The 22554-nt window shown below is 47.0% G+C and overlaps 1 protein-coding gene across 6 annotated transcripts in view; it reads left to right on the top strand.

Annotated features, from left to right (window-relative positions):
• casr (calcium-sensing receptor) overlaps positions 1–22554 on the top strand; it is a 70207-nt gene that overhangs the window by 41981 nt on the left and 5672 nt on the right. For all 6 annotated transcript variants that reach the window (XM_078409065.1, XM_078409068.1, XM_078409067.1 and 3 more), the window contains 4 exons: positions 8492–8798; positions 9442–10338; positions 20594–20824; positions 22306–22429. In XM_078409065.1, the coding sequence (XP_078265191.1) occupies positions 8492–8798; positions 9442–10338; positions 20594–20824; positions 22306–22429 (1559 nt within the window). The remainder of the gene's footprint in view (positions 1–8491; positions 8799–9441; positions 10339–20593; positions 20825–22305; positions 22430–22554) is intronic.

Here is a 22554-nt window from a genome sequence, read left to right as displayed (position 1 = left end):
GCTTTTGTTGCGTGCTAACCAGTCAGCAGAAAGATATACATGATTACAATCAAGCCATCCACCGTGTACAGATACAGGATAAAGGGAATGACGTTTAGTGCAAGATAAAGTCCAGTAAAGTCCGATTAAAGATAGTCCGAGAGTCTCCAATGAGGTAGATAGTAGCCCAGGACCGCTCTCTAGTTGTTGAGAGGATGGTTCAGTTGCCTGATAGCAGCTGGGAAGAAACTGTAGATAGACACAAAAAGCTTGAGTAACTCAGCGGGTCAAACAGCATGTCTGGAGAAAAGGAATAGGTGACGTTTTGGGTTGAGACCCTTATTCAGACTTGGAAGAAACTGTCCCTGAACCTAAGGTGTGCGTTGTCACACTTCTGTACCTCTTGCCTGTTGGGCAAGGGCATCTATTGATTTCTATATTCATCAAGGTGTATGTGAAAGCGCACTCTCTCGCACTGACTAGCTCGGTCAGGGCTCGGCTGTTCCCATTCATCAGGGGCTGTGGACTGGTGCTGTGATCCAGTGCAGGAGAAGAGGCTGGAGGAAAGCAAGGGAACGTTTTCTGAGACAGTGACCAGTACACTGTATATGCTTCAACCAATTGCTTCAAAACTGATCAACAGATCGCTTATCTTCAATCTGCAAAATGTTAGAATCACACAGCGTGGAAACAGGCCATTCAGCCCAACTTGCCCACAGCGACCAACTGACACCATCTACACCAGCCCCACCTGCCTGAGTTGGCCTAGATCCCTCTAAACCTGTCCTATGTACCTATCTAAATGTTTCTTAAACGTCGTCATAGTACCTGCCTCAACGACCTCCTCCGGCAGTTCGTTCCATACATCTAGCGCCCTTTGTGTAAAAAGTTGCCCCTCAGGTTCCAATTAAATCTTCCCCCCCTCACCTTAAACTTATGTCCTCTAGTTCTTGATTCCCCTACTCTGGGCAAAAAACTCTGCATTTACCCTATATATTTCTCTCATAATCTTGTACACCTCTACAAGATCACCCCTCAGCCTCCTGCGCTCCAAGGAATAGAGTCCCAGCCTACTCAACCTCTCCCTGTAGCTCAGGCACTTGAGTCCTGGCAACATTCTTGTAAATCTGCTCTGTACCCTTGCCAGCTTAACAACATCTTTCCTGTAACAGGGTGATCAAAACTGAACGCAATACTCTAAATGTGGCCTCACTTATCCTAGCTACACTTCCATGGGCTATGGAACACGTAACAACGCTGAGAACACTTTTAAAGTCCAGTTTCGTTGTTGGGTGGTTAAGGACATTTTAATTGAGAGATACAGCGCTGAAACAGGCCCTTTGGCCCACCGGGTCCGCGCCGACCAGCGATCCCCGCACATTTACACTATCCTATACCCACTGGAGACAATTTTTACATTTACCAAGCCAATTAACCTACATACCTGTACGTCTTTGGAGTGTGGGAGGAAACTGAAGATATCAGAGAAAACGCTGATCACGGGGAGAACGTACAAACTCCGTACAGACAGCACCCGTAGTCGGGATTGAACCTGGGTCCCCAGCGCTGCATTCGCTGTAAGGCAGCAACTCTACCGCTGCACCACCGTGACCGCCCAAAATGATTTATTTTAAACAGCCCGGGATATGTAAGAGGACCTTGTATCTCTATACAAAAAAAGGAAATAGAGGCCGACTTGGAAAGAGAAGGGCCACTGGTGTAGCCTTGCATTGGCAACAGATATCAGCCACCAAGAATTTGTATTTACATTTATTTTGGATGAGGAGTGTTGCCGATATCTTTCCAGTTGCACGTTGGGACTGCAGACGACTTGGTCTGTGATGTTATTGTCGTGACATGAAGTGAATTTAATGGTAATCTGACTTTGGACTAGTCCCTGTCCTTGTTACTGACTTCAATTTACTCGGATCCTACGTAAAGAACAAAGTTGATGCACCTCTTGAGGGTAGGTTTTAAAAAAAAATAAGCAAAAATATCTTATTTTGCCCAAACTGGTGAACCAATAAAAGCCCTCAAAATGAACCAAATAGAAAAAAACCCCAAACATGGAAGTCTGTTTATATCCCAGGTCACGGCCAGGGAATGGAATGTGCAATCTCATCATGCAGTACAAAGCGAATTTACAGAAAACTCTGCTTTAAGTGTCGAATAGGTCAGGAGGACACATTATTGGCAACAATGCTGAATACAAGATTCAACTGTCAGGTCCTTATGCCAGTTTACCCACTAAACAAAACTCAGATTCATTTCTGGTTACCCGCATAAACACGGGTATACATCACTCTCCCCACCTCTTCAACGCGTACACTGAACCAGACCGTTCACGCCACAAAAGATGAAAGTGTTACACAACAATACCGATAGTGCATTTTGATTGTGTTCTTTTTAAACTACCGCTGTGACGTGTCGTGCACAGTACTCATCTTCCGATCAACAGTAGTGTTTAAGAGGCGTTTAGACAGGCTGGTGAACAGGCAAAGAATGGAGGGATATGGATCACGAGTAGGCAGAGATTAGTTTAACCAGGCATCGTGTTCGGCACGGACATCATGGGCCGAAGGGCCTGTTTCTGTGCTGTACTGCGCTATGTGTAGTAAGGAACTGCTGATGTGTAGGAAAGAACTGCAGATGCTGGTTTAAATTGAAGGTGGACACAAAATGCTGGAGTAATTCAGCGGGACAGGCAGCATCTCTGGAGAGCAGGAATGGGAGATGTTTCGGGTTGAGTCCTTCTCTCCAGAGATGCTGCCTGGCCCGTTGAGTTACTCCAGCATTTTGCATCCATCTTCTGTAGAAACATAGAAACACAGAAAATAGGTGCAGGAGTAGGCTATTCGGCCCTTCAAGTCTGCACCGCCATTCAATATGATCATGGCTCATCATCCGAAATCAGTACCCTTTTCTGGCTTTTTCCCCATATCCCGTGATTCTCTTAGCCCGAAGAGCTAAATCTAACTCTCTCTTGAAAACTCTGTTCTATTCTATGTTTGTGTAAACTATTGTTGTCATAGAGTCATAGAGTGATACCGTGTGGAAACAGGCCCTTCATAGTCATAGAGTGATACAGTGTGGAAACAGGCCCTTCATAGAGTCATAGTGATACAGTGTGGAAAAAGGCCCTTCATAGTCATAGAGTGATACAGTGTGGGAACAGGCCCTTCATAGAGTCATAGTGATACAGTGTGGAAACAGGCCCTTCATAGAGTGATACAGTGTGGAATCAGGCCCTTCATAGAGTGATACAGTGTGGAAACAGGCCCTTCATAGTCATAGAGTGATACAGTGTGGAAACAGGCCCTTCAGCCCAACTTGCCCACACCGGCCAACATGTCCCAGCTACACTAGCCCCACCTGACTGCATTTGGTCCATATCCCTCCACACCTGTCCTATCCATGTATCTGTTTAACTGTTTCTTAAACGTTGGGATAGTCCCTGACTCAACGACCTCCTCTGGCAGATAGTTCCATACACCCACCACCCTTTGTGTGAAAAAGTTACCCCTCAGATTCCTATTAAATCTCTTCACCTTAAACCTTTGTCCTCTGGTCCTCGATTCCCCAACTCTGCATCTACCCGATCTATTCCTCTCAATACCTTCCTGGTATTGATTAACACCCCTGCTTAACTATCATCTGCAGATTTATATGTGCTTTGAATCTGACATCTAACTCTCTGGTATAAATTGCAAGGAACAATGGTCCCAAAGCCATTCATTTTAAGGACACATCTGGAAATCCCTGGTGTCAGATCACAGCTAATTACTCATTATTCTGTTGACACTTCTATGTTAAACACTTAACCTAATGGTCTAGAGAAGGGTTTCAACCCAGAATGTCACCTATTCTTTTTCTGCAGAGATGCTGCCTGAACCACTGAGTTACTCCAGCACTTTGTGCCCATCTTTGGTGCAAACCAGCATCTGCAGTTCCTCTCCGTTCATAACAATGAAGGCCATTGCAAATATAGATGAGCTATCTGCAGTGGGTTCTAAGTTGAGGAAGATATTCGCTTAACATGAACCTGTGATGAAGGCATGTGAGATGTCTGGACTTCACCACAGACATGTTGTCAGATGAGAGAGAGCCAGAGACAAGGCCAGAGACTGGACACTCATGGGGTTTCATGCACCCATCTTCTCCCAAACTGGAGCTGTTTGCAGTGTCTGCCACTCTTACACAAGGGAGTTCTTTCACATGAATCATTTTGTGTCATACAGCACCGAAACAGGCCCTTCGGCCTAACTTGCCCCTGCCGACCAAGCTGCCCCATCTACACTCGTCCCATTTGCCCGCATTTGGCCCACATCCCTCTCAATCTTTCCTACTCATGTACCTGTACCTGTCCAAGTGTCTTTTAAATGCTGTTGTAGTACCTGTTCCTCCCTGTAGCTCAGGCCCTCGAGTCCTGGCAACATCCTCGTATATCGTCTCTGCACTCATTCCAGCTTAATGGCATCCTTCCTATAGCAGGGTGACCAAAATTAAACACAATACTCCAAACGCATCCTCACCAATGTCTTGTACAATTTAGTGAAACACCATGTTGCAAGGATTCTAGTCATTGCCATGATGCAGATTGACTTCACACTTCCTGCCAGTCCTGCTGCTGTGTGCCAGTCAGTGTTGTGTGATGTCTGTTGCACGTTGTGGTGAATGACAGACCTGATGCAAGTGTAGGAAATGATGAGAAGCCGAGAGAGGGGAGGCAGTCAGAACCTTTATCCCAGGGCGCAAATGTCAAGGACTAGCGGATATAGCATTAAGTTTTAGAGGTTAGAGATCCAGCGCGGAAACAGGCCCTTCGGCCCACCGGGTCCGCGCTGACCAACGATCCCCGCACATTAACACTATCCTACACCCACTAGGGACAATGGAAACCGAAGATCTCGGAGAAACCCACGCAGGTCATGGGGAGAATGTACAAACTCCGTACAGACAGCACCTTTAGTCAGGATTGAACCCGGGTCTCCGGCGCTGCATTCGCTGTAAGGCAAATCTACCGTTGTGCCACTGTGACTGCCCAAGGTGACAGGGGCAAAGTTTAAAGGGGCAAGATTTGTTTATACACAGAGAGTAATGGGTGCCTGGAACGGCTGGCAGGGATGGTGGAGGAGGCAGATACGATACTGCCGTTTAAGAGACTTTTGGACACATGGATATGTAGGGAATGGAGGGATGTGGGTCATGTGCAAGCAGATCAGACATGGTCTTGGCATTGTGTCCAGCACGGACATTGTGGGCCGAAGGGCCTTTTCCTGTGCTGCAGTGTTCTATGTTTTATATGTATAAATTGTTCAGCTTGACTCATTTATAGCAGACCTCTTCAAGTTAGAAAAAGACACAAAGTGTTGGAGTATCTCAGCGGGTCAAGCAGCATCTCTGGAGAACATGGATAGGTGACCATGTTCTGATTTCAGGTCTGGACCATTCTTCAGTCTGAAGACCCGAGACGTCACCTATTCCTGTTCTCCAGAGATGCTGCCTGGCCTGCTGAGTTACTCTAGCACTTTGTGCCTTTTTTTTGTAAACCAGCATCTGCAGTTCTTTGTGTTTTCCTTCTAAGTCAGAATGCTGTCTACTCAAACCCACTCCAGGAGCAGCCAGGAGGGCAGCAATGTGCCAGGTCAATACCAGACTAGTACCCTTTGGTTCTGCCTGCCCTCTGGCAGTGATATTAAGACTACATTTCAGAGAACAGCAAAGATCACCTCAGTGTACTGGATGGCATATTGCCCTCAATGTATAACATCACAAATCTTTGTGTGCCAAGGTGATGCAGCGGTAGAGTTGTTGCCGGAGACCCGGGTTCCATCCTGACTATGGGTGCGGCCTCTACGGAGTTTGTACGTTTTCTGTACAACAGTATGTTGTACCGTGTCCGCGTGGGTTTTCTCCGGGTGCTCCGGTTTCCTCCCACACTCCAAAGACGTGCAGGTTTATAGGTTAATTGGCTTCGGAATTTTTTTTGTCAATTATAGACAATAGACAATAGACAATAGGTGCAGGAGTAGGCCATTCAGCCCTTCGAGCCAGCACCGCCATTCAATGCGATCATGGCTGATCACTCTCAATCAGTACCCCGTTCCTGCCTTCTCCCCATACCCCCTCACTCCGCTATCCTTAAGAGCTCTATCCAGCTCTCTCTTGAAAGCATCCAATGAACTGGCCTCCACTGCCTTCTGAGGCAGAGAATTCCACACCTTCACCACCCTCTGACTGAAAAAGTTCTTCCTCATCTCCGTTCTAAATGGCCTACCCCTTATTCTCAAACTGTGGCCCCTTGTTCTGGACTCCCCCAACATTGGGAACATGTTATCTGCCTCTAATGTGTCCAATCCCCTAATTATCTTATATGTTTCAATAAGATCCCCCCTCATCCTTCTAAATTCCAGTGTATACAAGCCCAATCGCTCCAGCCTTTCAACATACGACAGTCCCGCCATTCCGGGAATTAACCTAGTGAACCTACGCTGCACGCCCTCCATAGCAAGAATATCCTTCCTCAAAATTGTCCCGAGTGCGTAGGTTAATGCTGGTGTACGGGGTGATCGCTGGTCAGCGCAGACTCGGTGGGCCGAAGGGCCTGTTTCCACGCTGTATCACTAAACTAAACTAGATGATTATCGGGTATATTCGCCTCTCTGGTTGTGGGACCTTGAATAGGGACTTTGTAAAAGGCATCTTTTAAGTTGTAACCACGACCACAAAAACATTTTGCAAGTAACGAAACACTTTGAAGTTTCCCAAGGTTGTGCAGTGGACCTTTCAAATGCACATTGGTTTTAATGATGCCTTTTAATTATTAACATGGTTATTTTTTTTAAGCTGCAAGTACTTTCAACTTAAATAAGGATATTTATTTTTAGAATGGGTAGGCATTTGCATTGGTTGGTGCAGATCCTTTTTTTCCCTTGAATTTAGAAACATAGAAACATGGAAAATAGGTGCAGCAGGAGGCCATTTGGCCCCTCGAGCTAGCACCGCCATTCATTGTGATCATGGCTGATCATCCACAATCAGCAACCCATGCCTGCCTTCTGCCCATAACCCTTGATTCCGCTAGCCCAAAGAGCTCTATCTAATTCTCTTTTAAATTCATCCAGTGAATCGGCCTCTACTGCCTTCTGTGGCAGAGAATTCCACAAATTCACAACTCTGGGTGAAAAAGTTTTTTCTCATCTCAGTTTTAAATGGCCTCCCATTATTCTTAGACTGTGGCTCCTGGTTCTGGACTCCCCCAACATTGGGAATATTTTTCCTGCATCTAGCTTGTCCAGTCTTTTTAGAATTTTATACGTTTCAATAAGATCCCCTCTCATCCTTTTAAATTCCAGTCCATACAAGCCCAGTCGTTCTAATCTTTCCTCATATGACAGTCCCGCCATTTGTGTTAGAAGCACGCAATAGTAAGCTTGTCTGGTTGAAAGAATGGATCCATGCTGTAAGACTCTCAGACTGTGACTCTGTGACAATAAGACTGTGACTATGAATATACACCGATCAGCCAAAACATTATGACCACCTGCCTAATATGCTGTGCAGCCCCATATGCAGCAGGGTGCGATGCACTGTGTATTGTGACACATTCCTCCCGTGACCACCATTAAAATTCTCTGTGACTTGTACCACAGTCGACCTTCTATCGGTTCAGACCCAGACGGGATAGCCTTCGTTGCCCTCGCACATCGATGAGCCTTGGGCGCCCAACACCCTGTCGCCGGTTTGTGGTTTGTCCCTCCTCGGACCACTGTCGGTAGGTACTCACCACTGCTGACCGGGAGCACCCCACAAGCCTTGCCGTTTCAGAAATGCTCTGACCCAATCATCTGGCCATAACAATTTGGCCCTTGTCAAAGTCGCTCAGGTCTGCCCATTTTTCCTGCATCCAACGCATCAACTTCAAGAACTGACTGTTCACTTGCTGCCTAATATATCCCACCCCTTGACAGGTGCCATTGTAACAAGATAATCAATGCTATTCACTTTGCCTGTCAGTGGTCATAATGTTTTGGCTGATCTGTGTCAGACTGTGACTCTGTGACAATAAGACTGTGACTTGCTGACAATAAGACTGTGACTCTGTGACTGTCAGACTGTGACTCTGTGACAATAAGACTGTGACTCTCTGACTCCAAGACCGTAAGGCAATAACTTTATGACTCTATGACCGTAAGACTCACTCTAAGAATCTGTGGAACTCATTGCCATAGAGGGCTGTGGAGGCCAAGTCAGTGGATATTTTTAAGGCAGAGATAGACAAATTCTTGTGTCAAGGGTTATGGGGAGAAGGCAATAAAATGGGATTAGGAGGCAGAGATCAGCCATGATTGAATGGCGGAGTGGACTCAATGGGCTGAATGGCCTAATTCTACTCCTATAGCTTGTGAAGACTCCAAGACCTCCTCTTAGACCCTCTCTCTCTGTGACTCTCTCTATGACTAGGTCTCGAAGAACATTAATAAAGAAATGTAATTCTTTTGGTAATTTCCAGGTACAATTTTCGAGGCTTCCGATGGCTCCAGGCGATGATATTTGCAATTGAAGAGATTAACAACAGCATGACATTCCTGCCCAATATCACCCTGGGATATCGCATATTTGACACGTGTAACACTGTGTCTAAGGCGCTGGAGGCAACACTCAGCTTTGTGGCCCAGAACAAGATCGACTCGCTGAACTTGGATGAGTTCTGTAACTGCTCTGACCATATCCCATCCACGATCGCAGTGGTCGGAGCAACAGGGTCCGGAATCTCCACGGCTGTGGCCAATCTATTGGGATTATTTTACATTCCACAGGTCAGTATATATGGTGCGCTTAGTTGCATGAGTGACTCCAACTGCAAGTGTGTGCTGCAGGTGACTGCACTGCTGTATCTGCATTGCGTACACGCCAGGCTTCTGCAGCACCAAACATTATAGTCAATGCCATTCACTTGCATCTACGCTGCTATTGAGATAAAACACAACATATTTTACAGACAATGGGCAGCACAGTGGGTCAACTGGTCGAGCTGCTGCCTCACAGCACCAGAGACCCAGGTTTGATCCTGACCTTTAGACTTTAGACATCAGAGATACAGCGCAGAAACAGGCCCTTCGTCTCCCCGAGTCCACGCTGACCAGCGATCACCCCGTACACTAACACTATCCTACACACCAGGGACAATTTACAGAAGCCAATTAACCTACAAACCCCCACGTCTTTGGGTGAGGGAGGAAACCGGAGCTCCTGGAGGAAACCCACGCGGTCACAGGGAGAACGTGCAAACTCCGTACAGACAGCACCCGAGGTCAGGATCGAACCTGGGTCAGTCTAAAGCCTATGGATACTACATGGATAGGAAAGGTTTGGAGGGACAAACCCAGGCAAATGGGATGAGCCGAGATGAGGCGTATGGGTGAGAGGTGGGCACTGCTGACCACTGTGTTTGCTTTGAAGGTCAGCTATGCCTCGTCGAGCCGGCTGCTGAGCAACAAGAATGAGTACAAGGCCTTCCTGAGGACCATCCCCAACGATGAGCAGCAGGCCACGGCCATGGCCGAGATCATTGAGCACTTCCAGTGGAACTGGGTGGGGACCCTGGCGGCTGACGATGACTACGGCCGCCCGGGCATTGACAAGTTCCGGGAGGAGGCCGTCAAGCGGGACATCTGCATCGACTTCAGCGAGATGATCTCTCAGTACTACACCCAGAAGCAGCTGGAGTTCATCGCGGACGTCATCCAGAACTCCTCGGCCAAGGTCATCGTGGTCTTCTCCAATGGCCCCGACCTGGAGCCGCTGATCCAGGAGATAGTCCGGAGGAACATCACCGATCGGATCTGGCTGGCCAGCGAGGCCTGGGCCAGCTCTTCGCTCATTGCCAAGCCGGAGTACTTCCACGTGGTTGGCGGCACCATCGGCTTTGCCCTCAGGGCAGGGCGTATCCCCGGGTTCCACGAGTTCCTGAAGGAAGTCCACCCCAGCAGGTCCTCGGACAATGGGTTTGTCAAGGAGTTCTGGGAGGAGACCTTCAACTGTTACTTCACCGAGAAGTCTCTGACGCAGCTGAAGAATTCCAAGGTGCCCTCGCACGGAGCCGCGGCACAAGGCGACGGCTCTGAGGCGGGGAGCTCCAGGCGGACTGCCCTACGCCACCCCTGCACCGGGGAGGAGAACATCACCAGTGTGGAGACCCCCTACCTGGATTACACACACCTGAGGATCTCCTACAACGTGTACGTGGCCGTCTACTCCATCGCTCACGCCCTGCAGGACATCTACGCTTGCAAGCCCGGCAGGGGCATCTTTGCAAACGGATCCTGTGCAGATATTAAAAAGGTTGAGGCCTGGCAGGTAAGACAAAAATTGTTCGAATTGCAGACAATTAAAAAGGCAACCCCTGCACTCCCTCTCTCCCTCCCCCAACCGTCATCCTGTTAGTTCCACTGTTCGCATCCCTATATCCCTTTGTTGTCACCTCTTCCCCAGCCAACAATGGCTCATTGTGGGCTCCACCCTTCCTTGGTCATCTGTTGCCGGCCCGGTTTTGTTCTGGCCTTTTCCAACCTCAGGTTCGCTCTCCTCTACTTTCAATCTGGAGAAGAGTCCCGACCTGAAACGTCACCTATTCCTTTTTCTCCAGAGATGCTGCTTGACCCGCTGAGTTACACCAGCAATCTGTGTCTATCTTGATTCAGAACTGTTGTTCATTGATTGATTGAAAGATACAGCATGGAAACAGGCCCTTTGGCCCGCCAAGTCCACGCCGGCCATCAATCACCCGCTCACACTAGTTCAATGTTGTCACACTTTCTCATCCACTCCATACACACTGTAGGTAATTGTACAGAGGGCCAATTAACCCACAAACCCACGAGCCTGTGGGATGTGGAAGGAAACCAGAGCACCGGGAGGAAACCCACAGGAACAGGGTAAACTAAACCCCTCCATCGGAAGAAATGTCATCTATCACTCTGGTCTTACGTAAACACATAGATAATAGGTGCAGGAGGAGGCCATTTGGCCCTTTGAGCCAGCACTGCCATTCATTGTGATCATGGCTGATCATCCACTATCAGTAACCTGTGCCTGCCTTCTCCCCATATCCCTTGATTCTGCTAGCCCCTAGAGCACTATCTAACTCTCTTTTAAATTCATCCAGTGAATTGGCCTCCACTGCCTTCTGTGGCAGAGAATTCCAGAAATTTATAACTCTCGAGTGAAAAAGTTTTTTCTCATCTCAGTTTTAAATGGCCTCCCCTTTATTCTTAGATTGGGGCCCTGGTTCTGGACTCCCCCAACATTGGGAATATCCTTCCTGCATCTATCTTGTCCAGTCCTTTTATAATTTTATACGTTTCTATAAGATCCCCTCTCATCCGTCTAAATTCCAGTGAATACAAGCCCCAATCTTTCCCCATATGACAGTCCTGCGATCCTGGATATTAACCTGGTGAACCTAAGCTGCACTGCCTCAATAGCAAGGATGTCCTTCCTCAAATTAGGAGACCAAAACTGCACACAATACTCCAGATGTGATCTCACCATGGCCCGATACAACTGCAGAAGGACCTCTTTACTCCTATACTCAAATCCTCTCGTTATGAAGGCCAACATGCCATCAGCTTTCTTCACTGCTTGCTGTACCTGCATGCTTACTTTCAGTGACTTGTGTACAAGGACACCCAGGTCTCCTTGCACTTTCCCTTTACTACAATCGTCTAGAAAAAGGTCCCGACCTGAAACGTCACCAGTTCATGTTGTTCAGAGATGCTGCCTGACCCGCTGAGATACTCCAGCACTGTGGAATAGAGTTCGCTGCACTAATCCTTTCGCATACAATCGGGGATGAAAGGGTTAATTGTGGATTTCGTCAGATCATTTTGTTTGATTTCAGTGTTCATAAGATCATTAGTGATTGGAGCAGAATTAAGCCAGTCCGCCCATCACGTCTATTCCACCATTCAATCATGGCTGATCTATTTCTCCCTCCCAACCCCATTCTCCTGCCTGTTCCCCGTAACCCCTGATACCCCTGTTGAAGGTACAATAAGTGAAGCAATAGTAATGGAAAACCCAGGGGTTTAACGCAGTGGCATTATAGCAGTATTACTCTGTTTAGCACATATTCCACCAGTAGAACAGTCAGTGACATGCTATCCAACACTAACTGCAAGACAGACAGGGCTCTGTGATTGAAGACATTCATGATCTACCCTTTGTTTAACGCCATCACCTTGTTTGTGCTGCTGTTTGTACTGTCTAGGACGTAGAACATAGAACCATACCATACAAGATCAGGCCAGTGGTGGCACAGTGGTGCAGCGGTAGAGTTGCTGCATCACAGCGCCAGAGACCAGGGTTCGATCCTGACTACAGGTGCTGTCTGTACAGAGTCTGTATGTTCTCCCCGTGACCATGTGGGTTTTCTCCGGGTGCTCCGGTTTCCACCCACACTCCAAAGACGTGCATGTTTGTAGGTTAACTGGCTTCCGTAAAATTGTTAAATTGTCCCTAGTGTGTAGGATAGTGCTAGTGTACGGGGTGATCGCTGGTCGGTGTAGACTCAGTGGGCCGAAGGGCCTGTTTCCACACTGTATCTCTAAAATCTAAAGTAAAGTCTCGAGCCCTTCAGCCCTTCAGCCCTTCAGCCAAACATGATGACAAGACCATCTCCTATCTGTTTGCACATGATCCATGTCCCTCCACTCCCTGCATATCCATCCCCTCTGTTATCCTATCAAGCCCCATCGGAATTTCAGCCATTTCAATCATTCCTGAGGGCAGACTGAGACTCTGAAGAGAAATTGTGATTGGTTTGGAAGTGATGAATGAAAATGCATCTCTTGCCAACTGTTCACAACCAGAGGATACCTTGTCTACAGACATCCATCAACCATTGGTCCACTGGTCCACACTAATCCACACACTTGCTGCTCCAAGCTGCCTCTGCTCCCACATCTGATTCACAGTCACACAGCACGGAAACAGGCCCTTCAGCCCAACTCATCCATGCTGACCAAAGTGCTCCATATACATTTATTCACAAAATGCTGAAGTAACTCAGGTCAGGCAGCATCTCGGGAGAAAAGGAATGGGTGACGTTTCGGGTCGAGACCCTTCTTCAGTCTCGACCTGAAACATCACCCATTCCTTTTCTCCCAAGATGCTGCCTGACCTGCTGAGTTACTCCAGCATTTTGTGAATAAATCGATTTGTACCAGCATCTGCAGTTATTTTCTTATACTACTTGGTGCTCCATATACACATGTCCCACCTGCCTGCATTTGGCCCACATCCCTCTAAACCCATCCTATCCATGTACTGTCCAAATGTCTTTTTAAATGACAAAGTAACATCACAGCCCCGCCTGCTACCAAGATTATCAAATGACTTTGAATGTTGGTGGAAGTTTCTGAATTCAAAGACTTTGAAAAATAGTCAAAAGCTGTAATGTTAGTAATATTCATAATCACAATCATACTTTATTAGCCAAGAATGTTTTGCAACATATGATGAATTCAATTTGCCATACAGTCATACCAACAAAAAGCAACAGAACACACAAAATACATATTAACATGAACACCCACCACAGTGACTCCTCCACATTCCTCACTATGATGGAAGGTGAAAAAAAGTTCAATCTTCTTCCCTTCTTTGTTCTCTCGCGGCCGGTATTATTAATGCTTTTAGTTTTAAAGGATGTTTTAGAAAGAAATAGCAATATGAAATATTTATAAATTTAAGAATTAAACATCTGCAAATACATTTGGATTAACCATTATACATAAATTAAGATAGATAGATGGCTATCCTTGATCAGTCTTTGCTGGCTTTACCTTGCACGATACGTTATTCCCTAATCATGTATTCTTTACACTGTAAATGGCTCGATTTTAATCATATATTTTCTTTCTGCTGACAGGATAGCATGCAACAAAAGCTTTTCACTGTACCATAGAAACATAGAAAATAGGTGCAGGAGTAGGCCTTTCGGCCCTTTGAGCCAGCACCGCCATTCAATATGATCATGGGTAATCATCCACAATCAGTACCCCTTTCCGGCTTTTTCCCCATATCCCTTGATTCCCTTAGCCCTAAGAGTTAAATCTAACTCTCTCTTGAAAACATCCAGCGAAATGGTCTCCACTGCCTTCTGTGGCAGAGAATTCCACAGATTCACAACTCTCTGGGTGAAAACGTTTTTTCCTCATCTCAGTCCTAAATGGCCTACCCCTTATTCTTAAACAGTGACACCTGGTTCTGGATTCCCCCAACATCGGGAACATTTTTCCTGCATCTATCCTGTCCAATCCTCTAAGAATTTTATATGTTTCTATAAGATCCCTCTCATCCTTCTAAATTCCAGCGAATACAAGCCCAGTCGACCTATTCTTTCATCGTACGTCAGTCCCCCCATCCCAGGAATTAACCTGGTGAACCTATGCTGCACTCCCTCAATAGCAATAATGTCTTTCCTCAAATTAGGAGACCAAAATTGGCCTATAATTCTCCATTTTCTCTCTCCCTCCTTTCTTAAAATTGGAGTTACATTGGCTACACTCCAGTCCACAGGACCTGATCCAGAGTCGAGAGAACATTGGAATATGATCACCAAATGCATCCACGATTTCTAGGGCCACCTCCTTGAGTACTCTGGGATGCAGACCATTTGGCCCTGGGGATTTATCTGCCTTCAGTCCCAACAGTTTACTTAACACCATTTTCTGACTAATGTGGATTCCCATCAGTTCCCTCCTCCCACTAGATCCTGGGTCCCCTAGTATTTCCAGGAGATTGTTTGAATCTTCATTAGTGAAGACAGAGCCAGAGTACTCATTTAACTGTTCTGCCATTTCCTTGTTTCCCAATTTTAATTCGCCTGTCTCTGATTATCAGGGACCTACATTCGTCTTCACTAATCTTTCCTTTTTACATACCTATAGAAACTTTTAGTCAGTTTTAATATTCCCTGCAAGGTTTCTTTCATGCTCTTTTCCCCCCCCCTTAATTAACCCCTTTGTCCTCCTCTGTTGAGTTCTAAATTTCTCCCAGTCCTCTTGTTTGCTGCTTCTTCGGGCCAATTTATATGCCTCTTCCTTGGCTTTAACACTATGCTTGATTTCCCTCGTCAGCCACGGTTGAGCCGCCTTCCCAGTTTTATTTTTTCACCAGACTGGGATGAACAATTTCTGGAGTTCATCCATGCAGTCTTTAAATCTTCGCCATTGCATCTCCACCGTCAACCCTTTGAGTATAATTTGCCAGTCTATCCTAGCCAATTCCCGTCTCATGCCTTCAAAGTCTCCTTTCTTTAAGTTCAGGACCCTAGTCTCTGAATTAACCGTGTCACTCTCCATCCTAATGCAGAATTCCACTATATTATGGTCACTGTTGCCCAAGGGGCCTTGCACAAGATCGCTAACTAATCCTTCCTCATTACACAACTAATACTTCCTCATTACACAATACCCAGTCTAGGATGGCCTGCCCTCTAGCCGGTTCCTCCACATATTGGTTTAAAACCTACATTCCATGAAATCCTCCTCCTCAGCACTATTACCAATTTGGTTGGCCCAATCTATATGTAGATTAAAGTCACCCATGATAACTGCTGTACCTTTGGTACACACATCCCTAATTTCCTGTTTGATGTTATCCCCAACCTCACTACTGCTGTTTGGTGGTCTGTACACAACTCCAACAAGTGTTTTCGGTCCTTGGCTATTTCTACCCATACCAATTCTGCAGCATGCAAGCTAATACCTCATAGAAACACAGAAAATAGGTGCAGAAGGAGGCCATTTGGCCCTTCTAGCCAGCACTGTCATTCATTGTGATTATGGCTGATCATCCACAATCAGCAACCTGTGCCTGCCTTCTCCCCATATCCCTTGATTCCACTAGCCCCACGAGCTCTATCCAACTCACTTTTAAATTCATCCAGTGAATTGGCCACCACTGCCTTCTGAGGCAGAGAATTCCACAAATTCACAACTTTGTGGGTGAAAAGGTTTTTTCTCACCTCAGTTTTAAATGGCCCCTTTATTTTTAGACTGTGGCCCCTGGTTCTGGACTCCTCCAACATTGGGAACATTTTTCCTGCATCTCGCTTGTCCAGTCCTTTCATAATTTAATATGTCTCTATAAGATCCCCTCTCATCCTTCTAAACTCCAGAGAATACAAGCCCAATCTTTCCAATCTTTCCTCACATGACAGTCCTGCCATCCTGGGGATTAACCTGGTGAACCTGCGATGCATTACCTCAATAGCAAGGATGTCCTTCCTCAAATTAGGAGACCAAAACTGCACACTATACTCTAGATGTGGTCTCACCGGGCCGTATACAATTGCAGAAGGACCTCTTTACACCTATACTCAAATCCTCTCGTTATGAAGGCCAACATGCCATTAGCTGTCATCACTACCTGCTGTACCTGCACGCTTACTTTCAGTGACTGGTGTACAAGGACAGCCAGGTCTTGTTGTACTTCCCCTTTACCTAATCTGACATCATTGAGATAATAATCTGCCTCCTTGTTTTTGCTGCCAAAGTGGATAACCTCACATTTATCTATATTATACTGCATCTGCCATGCATCTGCCCACTCACTCAACCTGTCCAAGTCACCCTGCAACCTCCTAACATCCTCTTTACAGTTCACACTGCCACCCAGCTTTGAGTCATCTGCAAACTTGCTAGTGTTACTTCTAATTCCATCATCCAAATCATTAATATATATTGTAAATAGTTGCAGCCCCAGCACCGAGCCTTGCGGCACTCCACTCGCCACTGCCTGCCATTCTGACAGTGACCCGTTTATTCCTAGCCTTTGCATATCTCCTTGCTATTGCAAGATAGATAGAGTTAGTTTAGAGATACAGGGCTGAAATTATCATCCATCCGTCCGTCCGTCCTTCCGTCCGTCCGTCCGTTACTAAAACTCTCATCTTGTTAGTTTGTTAGTTTGCTTGATCCCGAAATACAGCCAAAACGGTACATGGTGGTGCGACAATTTTAGGCCCACCTTATTCACAATTGTCCTGGGGTGGGCCCGGAGGAAGTTTCATTCAAATTGGTGTTATATTTTTAAAGTTACCCTCTCCCCTTTCCTGTCCCCTCTCGCCCGCCCATGGCCCCAGGGGACACTCCCCGCCCGGCAACAGGTCCACGGATCATCAGTTGGGGGAGGGTTGCCGGGCCCACAGGAGAGGCCTGCAGGAGAGATTTGGACCCAGGGGCCCACATCAGTCTAGTTAGACATAAAGAATTTACTGGGAGAAAAATAATTTAACGAAATGTAAACAACCACAGAAAAAGAGTCCTCGAGTCACACAGTACAGAAACAGACCCTTTAGTCCGACTCGTCCCTGCCGACCAAAATGCCCCATTGAAGCTTGTCGCACCTGCCCACATTCAGCACATGTCCTTCTAAACCTTTCTTATTTAGTTTATTTCGTTTATTTATTGTCACGCGTACTGAGGTACGGTGAAAAGCTTTTGTTGCATGTTATCCAATCATCGAAAAGTCTATACATAATTACAATCAAGCCATCCACAGAGTATAATTAAAGGGAATAACGTTTAGACCAGTAGATTAAAGATGGCCCGATGGTCTCCAATCAGGTAGATGGTAGGTCAGAACCGGTCTCTAGTTGGTCGTAGGATGCTTCACTTGCCTGATAATAGCTGGGAATGTACCTCTCTTTTAAATGCTGTTATAGTATCTGCTTCAACTACCTCCTCTGGCAGCTCCTTCCATATATCCTAGTAAACCTTTCCCCTCTCACCTTAAACCTGTGTCCCCTGGTTCTTGATTCTCCTCTCCTCTCACCTTGGAGGACAAATGGTAGGTATCTTAAAAACATCTTGTAGAGATGTATACAATTTTGAGAGGAATAGTGCACAGAATCTCTTGCCCAGAGTAAGTGAATCGAGAACCAGAGGAGAAAGGTTTAAGGTGAAGGGGGAAAGATTAAATAGGAATCTGAGGGTACCTTTTTCACACAAAGGGTGGGGGGGGGTGGGGGGGGGGTGGATAGAACAAGCTGCCACATGAGGTAGTTGAAGCAGGGACTAACGCAATGTTTAAGAAACAATTAGACAGGTACATAGATATGACAGGTTTAGAGGGATATAGGGCAAACACAGGCAGGTGGGACTATTGTAGATGGGACACGTTGGTCAGTGTGGGCAAGTTGGGCCGAAGGGCTTGTTTCCACGCTGTATGACTCTATCACACTGTGACTATCTGTCTTGATCGTATAAAATAATGTACCGTAAATAATACCTTTTAAAAGTGAGAACATTAAAAAACCCTCTTTAAATCTATATCAGTGGTGATTCACTGGAAGATCCAGCCATGGTGGCAGTGGAAGAAAGCCAACTGCAGATCCTTGGTATGAACACAAGGCATTCTTCCAACTCAAGAAATCCTGATGCATGGTTAGGCTGCATTTGGAGCATTGCATACAGCTCTGGTCGCCCTATTACAGGAAGAATGTGGAGGCTCTGGAGAGGGTGCAGAGAAGGTTTACTAGAATGACACCCGGATTAGGGGGTTACAAGGTTTTGGATTAGGGTCTCAATCCGAAACGTGACCTATTCCTTCTCTAGAGAGGACCCGCTGAGTTACTCCAGCATTTTGGGTCTACCTTCGGTATAGAACAGTACAGCACATTAGCAGCCCTTCGGCCCACAATGTCCGTGCTGAACCTGATGCCAAGTTAATTACAGGGAGAGTTGGACTAATGTGGATTGTTCAATGTCAAAGGTTAGAGTCAAGAGTCAAGAGTGTTTTATTGTCATATGTCCCAGATAGAACAATGAAATTTTTACTTGCTGCAGCACAACAGAATATGTAAACATAGTACACTGTAAACAATATAATAAACGAGAGAAAAAAAAGTTCAGTGTGAATAAATACACACACTCACAAGTACACACATATATACTTACAGTATATATATATATATACATACATATATACACACACATACTCAAACAATAGTAGTGGCATAATAATAATAGTCTATTGTAGTTCAGAGCTTATTTGAGGTTGTAGTGTTTAACAGCCTGATGGCTGTAGGGAAGAAGCTGTTACTGAACCTGAACGTTACAGTTTTCAGGTTCCTGTATCTTCTTCCCGTTGGCAGGGGTGAAATGAGTGTGTGGCCAGGATGGTGTGGGTCTCTGATGATGCTGGCTGCCTTTTTGAGGCAGTGACTCCGGTAAATCCCTTCGATGGTGGGGAGGTCAGAGCCGGTGATGGACTGGGCAGTGTTCACAACATTTTGCAGTCTTTTCCGCTCCTGGATGTTCAAGTTGCCGAACCAGGCCACGATGCAACCAGTCAATATGCTCTCTGCTGTACATTTGCAGAAGTTCAAGTGAATCTCTCTGACAAACCGAGCCAGTGGACAGTGTGTAGTCCCTCTCTAAGTCCACCCGGGCACAGACGTAACCCCGGAAAAGGGGCAGACAGCCGGCTCGGGCAGAGCCCTCTTCCGCCTGGTGCTGTGGGTCGCGGATGGCCTGCTTGGCCAGGCTCAGGAGCAACCCAACCAGGACATCTTCGGCCCCACCCTCTCCCCTACGCACAGGGTGTCCAAAGATGAGGATGGTGGGTGAGAAGTGCAGCCCAAAGGCAAGGAGCAGCCCCTTTAGATATTGAAACAGGGGCTGCAACCTCACACACTCCATATACACGTGGAACACAGACTCCTCCAGCCCGCAGAAGTGGCAGGCGGCTGGCGAGTCTGTGAACCGCGAGAGAAACAGGTTATAGGGGACTCCTCGGTGCAGTGCCCTCCACCCCAGGTCCCCGATGTATAGGGGGAGAATCCCTGTGTAAAGAGACCCCCACTGGGGGGCCCCCTCGTGACCGGAAGGCAACACTGACCGCCACTTAGTGTCCGGACAGTGGACCAGGGCGAGGAAAAGCAGGGTGTGGAGGAGGAGCCCGTACATAGGGTTTCCAAATGTCCCGTATTAGCCGGGACATCCCGTATTTTGGGCTAAATTGTTTTGTACCGTACGGGACCGCCCTTGTCCCGTACTAGGCCTGGACGGCGCTGTAGGCCTGGACACTGTAGCCCGGGGGACGCTGCAATCCCTGACAGTGTAGGCCCGTGCGCCGCCGATTTGAGGTTGCGTAGTAACCCAGCTCCCGGCCCGGGGTGGCCGCCATTGGTGGAGCGGGAGCACGTGGCCGCTGGCTGGGTGAGGTCACCTTGTCCCGTATTTGGGAGTGAGGAAGTCGGCAACCCTACCCGTACCGGACATGCCTCCCTGCGACTCGGAGAGATGATGTTGGAACTGGCTATGGTGATCGCCATGTCAGAAGAACACTAGATCTCCCTCACCAATTTGCATTTGGCCTCACTCTGACAATAGAGGAGCCCTAGGAGAGAAAGGTCAGTGTGGGAATGGGAATGGGAATTAAAGTGTTTGGCAACCGGGAGATCAGGTAAGTCCAGGCTGGCTAAGCGAAGGTGTTCAGCGAAATGATGGCCCAGTCCACGTTTGGCCTCGCCGATGTATAATCCAGCATCTGCAGTTCCTTCCTACGCACTTGTTATAAAGACTTCCAACTTTCTATCCAGGTCCTCAACCATCTGCTGCATCTGAAGTTTACAAACAGCATGGGTGAGCAGGTTGACTTTGACGATCAAGGTGACCTCAAGGGGAACTACACCATTATCAACTGGCAGCTCTCCCCCGAGGATGAATCGGTGGTGTTCCAAGAGGTGGGCAATTACAACGCCTACGCCAAGCCCAGCGACCGCCTCAACATCAACGAAAAGAAAATCCTCTGGAGTGGCTTCTCCAAAGTGGTACGACATTCATTACTAACCACACGTTTTACCTCATCGCTTGTAATGTGTGCAAGATTGAAATCTCCATCATTTTCATTCACTGTGCATTCTATTAACATAGAACAGCACATAACAGGCCCTTCGGACCACAATGTCAGCTGTTTGTTGTCCATATCCCTCCATTCCCCGCAGATCCATGTGCCTGTCTCCAGCACTAACCCCACCCTTCCTCCCACATCTTCAACTGTGGTTGTTCTCCACCATTTGGGAATTTTTCCCCACGTTCACTCTCTCCTCACTTCTCCCCAAGCCAAGTTCTCCAACCCTTGAGCGCAGAGAACAGCACAGCACAGGAACAGGCCCTTCGGCCCACAAATCCCACCCTGCACATGATCCATATCCCTCCATATCCATGTGCCCATCTAAAAGCCTCTTAAATGCCACTGTCATATCCTACCTGCCTCCAGCACCACCCCTAGCAGCGTGTTCCAGCCACCCCCCCGCCCTGTGTAAACACACTTGCCCCGCACGCCTCCTTTAAACTTTGCCCCTCTCACTTGTCCTCTAGTGTTGGACATTTCCAACCTGGGAAAATTAGTAATTAACACGTTATTGTATTTATATATGGTACATCTGATCTGAATGGTAGCATACAGAACAAAAGTTTTTCACTGTACCTCAGTACATGAGACAATGATAAACCTAAACCTATTTGTTCCTAATGTAGAAACAAGGAACTGCAGATGGTGGTTTACAAAAATGGACACTAAGTGCTGGAGTAACTCAGCGAGTCAGACAGTATCTCTCGAGGACATGGATGCATGTCTGATGTAGGGTCTTGACCAGAAAGGTCACCTATCCATGTTCTCCACACATGCTGCATAACTCACTGAGCTACTCCAGCACTTTGTGCCCTTTTAAGTGATAGGTGGATACAGGTGAGGGCGGAGCGTGACAGAAGGGCGGAGATAGTCTACCCACCTTAAGGGAGTATGCAGGCTTTGAAATCTCGGCTTTCCCATAAATATCAGCAATGTTTGTTGAATCTGTGAAGATTTTTGCAAAACTTTAAGACCTAAAGGATAGAATAGCAGAGTTCCAAACCCGAATTAGCATGAAGTGGATGGTTATAACACACATTCATATAGGCGTGCATACAAACACACACACGCACACACACACGCGCACACACTCGCACGCACTCGCGCACACACTCGCATGAATACACAAACTTGCAGTCACACACACATGCATACACACACAATCGTACACATGCTCAGTAAATTTATATTGGCCAATTGGGTCACAGAGATGAGCAACAAACAGATCTAGTGGAAGACCTCATGAGACACAAGAATGGAACACACTCACATACACGCAGACTGAAGAAGGGTCCCGACCTAAAGCGTCGCCTGTCTATTCACTCCACAGATGCTGCCTGACCCGCTGAGTTGGTGTTTTGCTTACACCCTTGTTTGGTCTATGTTTGGCCTTTTCAGGTTCCTTTCTCCAACTGCAGCCGAGACTGCGTGCCGGGCACCAGGAAGGGCATCATTGAGGGGGAGCCCACCTGCTGTTTTGAATGCATGGCTTGTGCAGAGGGGGAGTTTAGTGACGAAAACGGTGAGTATTGCCCCTGCTTTTTATGTCTCAGTAACCAAGATAGGCCAATCCTCAGAGAGGCACGGTGGCGCAGCGGTATAGTTGCCACATTACAGCGCCAGAGACCCGGGTTCAATCCAGACTAC

Source organism: Rhinoraja longicauda, chromosome 12 (assembly GCF_053455715.1).
Source record: "Rhinoraja longicauda isolate Sanriku21f chromosome 12, sRhiLon1.1, whole genome shotgun sequence".
Taxonomy (NCBI): Eukaryota; Metazoa; Chordata; class Chondrichthyes; order Rajiformes; family Arhynchobatidae; genus Rhinoraja; species Rhinoraja longicauda.
The sequence above is the reverse complement of the archived record's forward strand: the minus strand, read 5'-3'. Positions and strand labels throughout refer to the sequence as shown.